General features: G+C 63.2%; 1 protein-coding gene across 1 annotated transcript; it reads right to left on the bottom strand.

Moving 5' to 3' along the window:
- Positions 1 to 42: 42 nt before the first annotated feature.
- Positions 43 to 10,169, bottom strand: CABP7 (calcium binding protein 7). The gene is made up of 5 exons (XM_033837150.2): positions 10,061 to 10,169; positions 2,787 to 2,930; positions 1,874 to 1,986; positions 1,406 to 1,559; positions 43 to 1,181 (listed from the first exon to the last, which is right to left on the bottom strand). Exons 1-5 carry the CDS (start codon positions 10,167 to 10,169, stop codon positions 1,054 to 1,056), a joined length of 648 nt encoding a protein of 215 aa, XP_033693041.1. The 3' UTR covers positions 43 to 1,053.
- Between the last annotated feature and the right edge of the window lie 1,521 nt (positions 10,170 to 11,690).

Here is an 11,690-nt window from a genome sequence, read left to right as displayed (position 1 = left end):
GACGGCACAGCTTGGGCAGGGATGGGAGCCGGGTCTCCAGCCTGGATGGTGTGGAGAAGTGGGCGACCCAGGAGGACGGGCCCTGAGCTTGGGAGAGTGGCCTGGCTGAACTTCCTGGCACTGACACCAGGGGTGGCTTCTGCCCTGGAGGAGCCCCCCAGTCGGTAGGGAGACCACATAGGTTGCTCAGGGGATTCGCAGCCTCTGGGCCCCAACTCTGCTTCCTGCCTCCACTGCACTCCACTGTGCTGGGGTGCTCGTGGGCAATGTGGCCCTCAGGTCACTGGGCCTCTGGTGGGGGGCCCAATGGATGAGGTGGCAGCTGGGCCACCTCAGATGCTCCATCTTCTGTGAGCTTCTGCCCTGCCTAAAAATCACCATTGATGGGGGAACTGAGGCCAAATCTGGGAGCCCTCTGAGCCTCAGGGTCCTCATCTTTGAAATGGGCTGATTCTCTAGCCCTAGTGGGTGTGTGGAGGAGGGCTGAGTTTGAGTCTAAGGAAGGTCAGAGGAAGGGATTCAGCAGAAGGCCGGGGTCTTCCTCAGGCCATGCCAGGGAGAAGGGCCCAGGAGACCCCAGCCTCATGTTGCCCTCCAGGAGGAGGCTTTCTGTCCCCTGCACTCCCCTCCATGGCCCTGGGCAGACCTGAGGGACCAGGGTTGGGTTGGCTATGTGGCCCTGGGCACACAATGCCTCCTCCTGCCCAAGGGACCTGCAGCTACTGGGCCCTGTATAAATTCCTCCTTAATTTCCCAGGAGCCCCTGCACAGCGAGAAAAGTTAGTGCTACATACAGGCCAGGGTGGGGCAGGGCAGGGTGCAGGCCGGGCCAGGGCCAGGGCCGTCCTCAGAGCCACCACCAGGCCCTCTGCAGCTGGGCCACAGCTCCATGCAAGGCCTGTGGGGCGGGCGGGGTGGCGCCGCTGGACGCCCAGGCCCTGAAGTACACGCGGTGGTGGCCCAGGGAGTTGGTGGAGGGAGAGGACTGTGGGCGGCGGTGGGTGTGGAGGGGGCCCCACGCACCGCGCGCCCCATGGGGCGCCCAGGTGGCGCCTATTTCATGCCGCTGCGCAGCACCTGGTTGGCTGCGATGAGCATGACGCTGATGATGAAGGCGATGGCGAAGGCGCAGATCAGGCTCTTGCGCACGCACGTCTGACGGATCTGCTGGTTGGAGCAGGCTGTGGCCGCCCACCGCCGGGGAGCACCAGAGAGAGAAGGGGACAGCCAAGTGATGGACTCAGGGGCCGTCTGCCCTTCTGCACATGGGCTCGTTCCGCGGGGCACACGGGGACGCAAGGTTTGGGGCAGGCAAGGAGGCCCCCAGCGCCCCTCTGCAAGCCCCTGGTTCCTCCCCTGCCCGAGCAGTTGGCCCGCCCGTGGGGTCCCGGGGTGGGTCACTCACTCTCCACGTCCACGGGGCACTCCTCCGCTGTGCCGAGGTGGCTCTCCTCCTCCGTCATGATGATGTTCTCAATATCCTTCATGGACAGGTGCTCACAGAAGGTGTCGTAGAGCAGCCGCTTCAGCTCGTCCACGGTCAGCTTTTGCATGTCACACTTGGGTGGGGGGAGACACAGCGCTCTGGCCACCAGCACCACCACAGTCCCCCCCGCCCAGCACCTGCAGCCACACAAGCCAGTGACAAGCCTCCAGATTCTGGAGGGCTGGGAACCACTCACTCCATTCTCTGAGTCCTCGACCAACACCAGCCTCCCCAGGGAACCCCATGGCCCGCTGGGAGACAAGACGTCCAGTGGACAGAGCCTGGGGGTGTCATCCCCCCCTTTATGGTGTGGGCCCGACCCTTCACTGGCCCAGTACAGCCCTTCACTGTGCACACAGCCCTGGGTCCCAATCAGCCAGGGAGTACCTTCCAGAAGACGGTGTCGAAGTCAGTGCCGTGGAATTTCTCTGGGATCCCCGAGGTGGAGAGCTTGGGTCCCAGAAGGGTCACAAACTCCTCGAAGTCCACTTGGCCATCACCTAGAGCGGGCACAGTTCCAGTCAGCTGGTGAGGCTGCACCTGGGCACCTTGGGCCACCATGGGACCTCAGGCAGGTCCCCTCCTCAGAGCCTGATGTGCCAGTCTCTGGGCTGATGCTGAAGCCACCGCGTGTGCTGAGGCCCCACCTGACAAGGTGGGGAGTGGGGGGGGGGCGCACAGCAGGTGGGCCCTGAGCAGGCCTTGCGTGTGGGAGACACGTTTCCCTCTGAACCCTACATGGCTTCCCAGCACCCTGCTGCTGTCCCGGAGCAGGGGTGGTGCCGGACATCCTCCCCACCACACAGACAGGAAATGAAGCTCAGGATGGGGGACCGCCTGCCCAGGTCATCACCTGCTCTCTGGGTGGAGAGGAGGTGGGGGAGGCAGCCAGAGGAGGATGAGCGGAGGGCACTGGGCATTACTGGTTCTTATGAGTTTTTCCTTGATTAAATGCCAGGTGGCAAATATTTACAACTAAATTGACTTTTTATTTTTGGTGATGGGAAATGGGGTATTTAGTATATCCGTTCTGCTTTCCTGTACTTTAAAAATTTCTTGGAACACAGAGTGAGAGGGGCAGAATCTCCAACCTTTGGGTATGGCTGGGGCTGTCACACTCTCTCTAGCCTCAATTCTCCAGGCTGAGAAATGGGGCCAGACCTGGCTGCAAACCCAAGCCATGGGCTTGGAAGGCTGGCTGGGAGTGGGGAGAGTGAGAGGCCCCCTATGGGCTCAGGCCCCAGACTTGCCCCCCACCACCAGGTGAGGGGTGAGGAAACAGCCAGGGGGCAGGGCTCACCATCCATGTCCAGCCGCTGGATGATAACCTCCAGCTCCACCTCGTTGGGCATGTATCCCAGGGAGCGCATGGCCGTGCCCAGCTCCTGCTTGGAGATGAAGCCATTGCCATCGCGGTCGAAGACTTTGAAGGCCTCTCGGATCTCTGTGGGAGGAGCAGAGCAGGTCAAGACCTCACTCCTGTCCCCAACAGCCCACTCCCCAGACCTCCAGGATCCCAGATGCCACATCCTGAGACCGGGATGGAGAATCCCCCCTTCCCCTCTAGAGCCCGAAGGTCTGGTCAGAGAGAACTGGCAGGTGGCTCAAGAGTCCACTACAGCGCTGCCTCCCTGGAGCTCAGGCCAAGCAGGCAGCAAAGGTGCCCAGGCCCCGCGGCAGTGACAAGACCGCCCCGGGGGTCTCCGGCTCCGCGTGCCAGGCTCCCGCAGCCTCTTCAGGCGTGCTCACGACGACCCCGTGTGGCCGATACCACGGGTCCCACGGTGCAGGGGAGGACGCCGGGCTAGGCAGCCAGTCTTCTGTGAGCTGCCGTAAGCTTCCCTGCCTACCACCCCCCCTCCATCCCCCTCCCATCATCCCCATCGCACTTCCTCCCCAGGCTCAGCTCCTTAACACCAGCCAGCACTCATTAATGGCGGCTCCGGGCTAATGGGCTGACAGCTCAGTGCAGACTGCCTCCCAGATGGAGCCCAAGGTTTGGGGGAAGAGAGAGGAGGGCTGGAGCAGCCCCAGGCCAGCTCAGGTGCGGGGGGTCACTCCCCGCCATTGTATGGAGGGGGAGACAGGCCTGAGGACCTGGGTGACTCAGGGGTGGGGAGCAAGGCACTGGGCTGGGAGCCTGGGAACAAGCAACCCAGTGAGTGACCTTGGGCCAGCCTCAGTCTTACCCACAGTAAAATGGGCGGTAATGGTGTAAGGATGAAAGGGTTTTACCAAGGACATCCAGGAACTGTTGAGGGTTGAAGGGTCCTAACCTCTCCCCAGTTCACCCTTTTTTCACCTCTTTTTCTCTGTTTGCTGTCCCTTCATTGTTACTCAGCCCAAGAAGGGTCCTACAGAACATTTCCCATTGATGGGGAGTGAATTTCAACCCACTCCCACCCTCTCTGCTCCAGCTCCCGGGGGTCTCCTTGTTCAATTCGCGGGCAGAGGTGAGCTCATGTGCGTGCGTGCGAGCGTGCGTGCGAGCGTGCGTGCGTGCATTTGGAAGGAGAGACAGATGAGATGCTCCATGCTGCCTGCCTGGAAAATGAGGCCCAGAGAGGCTAGGTGGCCAGTGTGGGGTCAGGGCTGTTTCTGGTGAGGGCAGGAATTAGGCTGGCCCAGGCCTGGCCTAGAGGGTCTGTGAGCCCCTGAAACTGACTGTGGGATCCTGCACCTTGGGGTCATCCCCTGATTCTGCTGGACCCACTATAGCCCAGAGAGGGTGGCCATGTGTCCCAAGCCACACGGCAAGGTGGCTTGGGCTGAAGCCCCAAACTTCATCAGGCTCTTCCCACCTGGCATCTATAGCCAATGCCTGGAGGTTCCAGTTGACATGCAGGCCAAGACAGAGTCAGTGGGCCACACCTGAGTTGCCTAGGCCCCCAGACCCTCTGACTCTGGACCACCCCCTACCCATCCCAGGCAGGTCCTGAGAACCTGGTCTCCTAACCAGTGGCCCCTTGGCCAGGAGAGCAGCTGGGAAGGGAGATCTGGGCCAGGCCCAGAGGCTTCTATAAACCCTGGACTCTGGGAACTCCAGGCCAACTCCCACCTGAATTTTCCAGGGCCACGGAGGAGGTAGTGAGCTCCCCATCCCCAGAGGTGTGTGAGCAGAGGCCCAGCAGTTACAGAGGCTGTTGAGGGAATTCCAATCACCTGGGAGTCTTTGGGTTCAGAGGAGGGCACTGACCATGCAGCCAGGCACACCCTCTGCCCAGCCCTCCACACACACACTTAGGTTTCTGGCTGGCACTGTTGGTCTCCTGACCCAGCCATGGGCTCTGCCCACCTCAGTCATGGTGGGCACCAGGGCTGCTCCACCTCCAGGCCTTTGTATATGAGGCTCCTTTTGCTTGGAATGCTCTTCCCTTCACCATGGTGAATTCTGATACATCCCTGGTTCCCAGCGTGGATGGCATCACCTCCCTGGAGCCCCCCCCCCCGCCCCCCCAGCTGACTCTGGCCCTCCTCTGGGCTCCCACAGACCCCACTCTTCCCCCAAGGATTCCTTCCTGACCACATCAGATTGTGAACTATGAGACGCCATGAGAGCAGGAGCCAGGTCAGTCTTGTTCACCGCTGTGTCCCCGCTCCCTGGAACGGTGCCTGTCATTCAAGCGTAACCATTTGCTAATAAGTGGTTAAGTGAATGAATGACTGATTCAGGGAGCCACCCATCTGGAGCACGCACACAAAGGAGCTGACCAGAAGTTCATGCTCCACTTGGTGTGGGGTCATCGCTCAGAGCCCATTTACCCTTAGTTTACAAATGATCCTAGTAAGGGCAGGCGTTTGCTTTCTACTCCCCAAGCAGGCAAGAAGCAGGAAGGGAGGCTGAGGATGCCGCTTGTCCCCTTGTGCAGTCCCTAAGGACCCCCTCACTCCATGGGCCACCCAGAGGAGGGGGATCAAGCCGAAGTCAGGGGTGGGGGAACCATCCTCAGACCCACCCAGGTCAGGGGCTGGTTTGGGGAACCCAAGGCAGGCACCCCATCCTTCTGGGTGCTTGGTCGGGAGAGCTCAGGGTGGGATGGCAAAACCCTGGACCTGCAGTGGGTGCTGGCTCTCCCCTGCAATGAATTGGGGTCCAGGCTGTCCCTCCCACACTGACAGGGGCCAGGTGTGGCTCCCAGAGCCCAGGGCTGCTTCAACTGGAGCCCCTGATCTCCTAAAAGTCCTGAGAAAATACACAGGAGACAGTGGAGGGCAGGTGAATCTTGGGCTCCGTGGGCAGGCGACAGGCCCAGGGGCAGCCCTTTCTCAGGCAGGACTAACCTTCCAAGACCACTAGATTAATCCAAAGACCGCCACCTCCTCATTCATGTGTCGCCTCAGCCACTCCTCCCTGGCACGCCTGGCTCACAACCTCAGTCTTACTCTGTGTCCTCGCCCTTGCTCAGAGCTGTGACCCAGCACCAGCTGATTTCTGAGGCCAAGTTCGGGGATCACCTTCTCGGCCAGAGAATCAGCACTAAGTCACACAGATTCAGGGTCAGAGCCCAGCTCTCCCACATCCTGGTCGGGTGCCTTTGAGTGGGTGTTTGCTCACCTGTACAATGGGGCTGCGGAAATGACTAAATAAGAAAATCAAGCATGTAAGTGCTTGGCTGGGGCTGGGCCTGGCTCAGAACACGATGCTATAAATCAGAACATCCCAGACGTTCTGGCAGAGCCGGAAGGAGAGGGAGGACTAGGGGAGCTTCAAGCACCAGGCCGGCCTTCCTGTTTGCTGGTGCCAAGACTCGGGGGCCCGGGCTTGAAGTCTGGCTTTGCCACTCAGCAGCCGAGTGACCTCCCTCTCTGAACCTCAAGAGCCTCGCCTGTGAGATGGGAACGTGACTCTTGCCCCATCTCTGAAGCCTGGACTCTGCTGGGGGCTCCCAGAGTGGGGTGGGTGTCCTGTTGCTGCTGCCGCCATCGGCACATCCCAGCTGGGCACGTTTCCCCGAAAGCCTCACTCTGTTCGCTCCCCACGAGGCCAGGGAAAGCCTGCCGTGCTCCACGTTGGCATGGGGAAGCCTGGCCCAGGCAAGGGCTGGCAGGGCCTCTGGGTTTCCGGGCCGACACTGGTCCCTACCTGCCACCTCCAGCCTGACGCCCTCAATCCCCTCCCCGGCCCAAGAAGCTGCGTTAGGGCCTGAGTCCCCAACCGCCCCCAAGGGATGCCAGCACTGTCAGGGAGCCAGAGTCCAGAGAGGGGGTGCGTGGGCTGGAGGTCACTTTGAGGGGGGCAGTGTCTGTCCTCTGCGGCGACAGCCACTCTCCGCGGCATTGGCACCGCACCCCAGCACTTTGGCCTCCCTGAGATTCCAGCCTGACAGAGGCGGCTGCTGGGCTCGCAGAGAAGAGGGGCAGGAAAAGGGACTCCTCTGCCCCCCCATACCCCGAACGCCCCCGTTTGGCCACTCTCATTGCAGGCTCCACCATCTGACTGAGCAGGTCAAGTGTCAAGCCCAGACCTCTGCCCTGGTGGTTGTCTGCCTGTCCGTCCGTCTTCCTCCTCCCCTCTCAGAGGGAGGGCCAGTCTAGGGCTTGCAGCTGCCCCAATTCCCACCCTCAGGTGCTCAAGCCCGTCGATGCCACTGGGGTCAGCCTCAGCACTGCCACAGGCCAGGGGAGCTCTGCTGTGTGCATCTCAGGGAGAATCTGGGAGATCCTATACCTCCACCTCAAGGGAGGCTGGAGGACCCAGACCAGCTCTGCCGAGCCACGTCTACCCTGCCAACTGCCATCCAGGGGTCCCCAGGTGCCTCTGCCAGACCTTTAAGGCCATTTCCACCCACCCTCTCCCCCAGCCTGCCTTTCTGGCCTGGCCCCCCTGCATATCCCGTGTTCCTTCCTCATGGGCCTTCCCTGACCCCCACCCCTCAGCCTCCCTGCTACTGCGTCCCGGTCCCCGAGTCCCCACTGCATGCCAGGCCCTGTGCTGAGCACTTTCATCACATCCTCTGTCACTGGCAGCCCTGGGGAGGGGCAATGTCAACCCCCTTTTACAGATGGAGAAACCGAGGCAAGAGAGGCAAGTGATTGCCCAAGGTCACTCCATAAATTGAGGGAGCAGAGAACTCGAACCCACCACTGCTTGGCTAGGAAGCCCTCACCTTAACCGGTGCTCTCCACCTCCCTCCCTAGTCCTCCTCCCCCCTCGGACTCACCACCCCCTGGATTTCTGCAGGCAGGCACATACTGTCTGTAGCATTTCATCCCAAGCTACCAGGCTCCCTCTCCTTGGCATGTGTGGCTCCCCCAGTGATGGGCATCCTCCCAGCAAAGAGCCTGGGCCTTACCCACACTACCCTGGGGCGGGAGCACTGATGAGGCACTGGGGAGGTGGAGGGGGCAGAGGGGGGATCTGTGCTGTGGATGGTCACCCTTCCCACCCACCCCTGGCACTCAAGGCCCACTGGGGCCTGCAGAGACTTGGTCTCCTAGGAGAAGGGCTTCCAGAGTGCCTGCAGCCAACAAGGGGGCCGATCACAGAGGACTTCCTGTCTTCATCCATGGCTGCCCGCAGGCCGGGAGACGGGCTGGGGCCACCAGGCATCTGCTTGCTCCATGACGCCCCCCCCGCCCACCCCAGGGAGGGCTCTGTCCTTCAGATGCCCCCTGTGCCAGGTCCTTCTGCTTCACAGGGCCCAGGAGAAGTGGACAGGAGAGAAGCAGGGAGTGCGTTTTGGTGTGGCTGGTGACTAACGTTCCTGGGCTCCTGCCAGCATGTCCGCCATGCGGTCCAAGGGGAGCCTGCGGCCTCTTTGCCCCTGGACTGCCTACCCTGTGCCCTGCTCACCCCTGCACCCCAGCCGCCTCAGCTTCTCCCCTTCCTTGGGGTCTGTACTCCAGGGCTGGGAGATCAGGAGAGGAGGGACAACTGAGGCCCATAGCAGGGCTGCCAGGGTCATGGTGGGGTGCTGGGAGCAAGGGGAGGGAATGAGGGGAAAGCTGCCGGTGTAGGGGGACAATGTTTACCCTTGCCCGCGTAGCCAGGAGGAAGGTGTGGGTGAGGGTCTGTGGAGGGGAAACTGGTAGAGGTTTGCAGTGGCCCAGGGCAGGAGAAGACAGCGTTAGGGAAGAGAAGCCTATGCCCATCCCCGCCCTCTTGTCCCTCATCATACTCCCTCCTTTTCCCAAGCCCTGGATGAGACTTTTTGTTCCTGGGCTTCGGCGGAGACAGGGCAGGGACTTGGGCTTTGGAATTCAAGGCCAGAGACCCAGTAGCGGCACCCATCCATCCGTCCTGCCCACCTCAAACATCAGGCTCCATTTCCATGGCTCTCCCAACCTCTGGAGGCTTTTGGGGGGACTTGCTGAGAAGCAGGCGGCTCATAGTCTGTGGTGCAGTGCGGGGGTGGGGGTGGGGTGGGGTGGGGGTAGCTGCCTTCTCCCCTTGATCTTCCCCCTGATCCCATCTGACTCCCCCAGGATCTGCTCCCTCCAGGGCTGGGGGATGAGGCTGGATCTCTCTCCATGGCTTGTGCTCCCACCATCATCCCTGACTGCGCTGGTGTCTCAGCTGCACCCCCCAAAGGCCCTGTTGAGTCCCAGATCACAGAGACCCCTGGACCTAAGGTACCTGAAGAGAGGCCCAGCTTCTGGGTGATCGCAGCCCCTCCCCCAACAGCAGACAAGCAGATCCCAGGGGGCCAAGACTCCCATCAGCCCAGAGCCCCTCACTCCACTCCATATGGGACCCCAGGAGGTCTGGGGGGAGGGAAAACCTGAGCACCTGTCCTTAGCCCAGTAGGGAAAGAGCTCACAGGCCCCAGGGGTCTCATCGCTCCTCAGAAGCCTCTGTCTAGGGACCCTGGCCTCTGCCATCTGCTCTGATCTCGCCTAGCCTGCTGCCTAAGGTCCCCATTCATGTCCAGAGGTGGAGGGACTCCAGGGGGACAGATTTAGGTCCCGGCCTCTCTGCCTTTCCCTACCAGGCTTGGTTATCTCAACCAAGCCGCCCAATCTGGCCACTTGTTGTCGCCACCACCTCCCGGGCCGCCTTCCTGGCGCTCCAGGCTGGGGGTCCCCGCAGGGCTGTAGGGAAGGGGCTACGGCCGTAAGAGGGGCTGCGGGCATCCCGGGAGCCGGCAGGAGCAGGGCAGTCGCCCTCTCCCCTTCTCTCGCTGCCCGAGCAGACTGGATTTTAAAAGCGACACGAGCGGAATGTCAATGCCAGCGCAGAGCCGCGGGCGGCCGCCGCGGAGGGGATCAAGATGCGGGTGCTCTGGCCGGGCCGGCGGAGGGGACACAGCTCAGACCCCCCAACCCAACCCGCCGCGTTGCCGCACCGTCACCGCGGATTGCGCGGCCCCGTGACCCCGCTGCAGGGCCCGGCAAGTTTCCGCAGCGCGGGGGACCACGCGGGCAGGGGCTGGGCCGCCCCTCCGCCTTGGCGACCCCCACCGCGGCGCCCAGAGGTGCGAACTCGTCCTGCCTCCCCGCGCAGCTGTTCGCTGGAGTGCCCACCTGGCAAGCGGCACCTGCAGACAGCCCCCCGCCCCTGCGCCCCTAGACCGCGCTTCACCTGGGCGCACAGGTAGGAGGGCCAGCGGGCGGAGGTCCCGGCGGGGCACTCACCCTCGAGCTCGTCCTCAGGGATGTCCACGGGGCGCTGCTCCGACAGCAGGTTGGGCACGGTGTAGATGCCCCGGTACATCAACGCCGCCGTCACCGGGTGGAACGGCATCTTGGAGGCTCCGCGCCCGCCCGCCCGCCGCAAACTTTGAGGTCGGGGCTCATGGGCCGGCGGCGGCCCCGGGGGCGGCTGGAGCGGGCTGGGCGCGCGGCTGCGGAGGGCGGCAGTGGCGGCGAGGCGGGGGGCGCCCCTCCGGGGGCCTAGCGCCCCCGCGCCCCGGGCCGCCGGTCCATGCCGTCCCCTCCCTCGTCGGGCTCCCGGCCGGGGCCCCGCAGGGGCCGCGGGGGCGGCGCCGCTCGGGCCTCTCCGCTCGGGCCGCTGCGCGCTACGCCGGCCGTTCCCGCTCCTCGGTGCCCCGCGCGCTCCGCGCTGCTCGCCGCCCGCTGGTCCGCTCGCCGGCGCGGCCGCCCGGCCCGCCGCTCCGCTTCTCGCAGCCTCCCCTGCTCGCTCGCTCGCTCTGTGCCGCGCTGGCTGCGCTCCCCGCCTCCCCCGCCCGCCGCCCGCCCCCTTCGCGCTCCCCCCACCAACCCAGCCCGCCCCTTCCCGCCGCCGGCCCCTGTGCGGCCGCCCGTCGCCCGCCGGGGATTCCTTCTCCCTTTTGTCCCGGGCTCCCCTTTCTCCCTGAGGAGGATAACTTGCCCCCCCAGCGCCCATACAAACCAAGTCCGCAGCCACCAGGATTAAATTAAGGTGGGGGTGGGGCCCTTCCAGCCCCTTGGCTGGCCCCCACCCCCATGAACTGAGAGCTAGGAACTGAGGACCAGATAACTGGCAGCGAGGGGAGGTCTGCCCCAGGCGCCTGGGTCCTCGAAGAGAATCACACAGTGTTGGCGCCAGGAGAGGCTCCAAAGTGGGGAAACTGAGGCTGAGAGAGAAGGGCGTTGACCAAGGTCATGGGGCAGGGCCGGCAGGCAGGAGCTGGGGACAGCTCTGGGGCAGGCTTCCCTGCCCTGTGGCTGAGACCGCGCACCTGACCTTGCCTCCAACAGTGGAGCCTCCTTCCCAAGCCCTCACCACTGCTCAGCCTGCAGAGAGGGAGCCAGGCCCCAGAGGCAGTGCGGGACACAGAGGTGGCTGCGTGCCTGTAGGGACTGGTGTGAGGCTTTGTCAGTTCACATAGCTCCAGGTTAGACCTAATACTTGTGCAGGGCTCTCCCAGGCCCCAGAGCTTGTGTGCGTGTGGAGTGAGGGGTCAGGTGTTCGTGGGAGCAGTATGCCTGTGCGTGTATCCGTTATCCATGAGGGTGTGTACATGTGTTTTCGAGTCCACACGCAGATGAACGCATGTTGGGAGTGTGTGTGGACACCTGTGTGTGCCAAGGTTGTAAGCTGGGAGGGGAGGGCAGGAACCCGTGGGCAGGTGGGGGACAGTGTGCGGCCCCTGGGTGTGGGCCTGTGTTTGCAGACGTCCATGCATATTTATGAAGGAGGGATTGACCCTCTGGCCTCGCCATGGCCCCAGCTGCGGACCCCGCCCCTTGAGGCCCCATCGGAACCACCTCCCTGCCCCCTTTGGTCCAATCAGCCCTCGGCCCCAGGGGAAAGCTGATTGCCACGGCCCTCTACGGCCCT

Source organism: Tursiops truncatus, chromosome 13 (genome assembly GCF_011762595.2).
Source record: "Tursiops truncatus isolate mTurTru1 chromosome 13, mTurTru1.mat.Y, whole genome shotgun sequence".
NCBI classification, from domain to species: domain Eukaryota; kingdom Metazoa; phylum Chordata; class Mammalia; order Artiodactyla; family Delphinidae; genus Tursiops; species Tursiops truncatus.
Note: the sequence above shows the minus strand (reverse complement) of the source record. Positions and strands in the feature narration are given on the sequence as shown.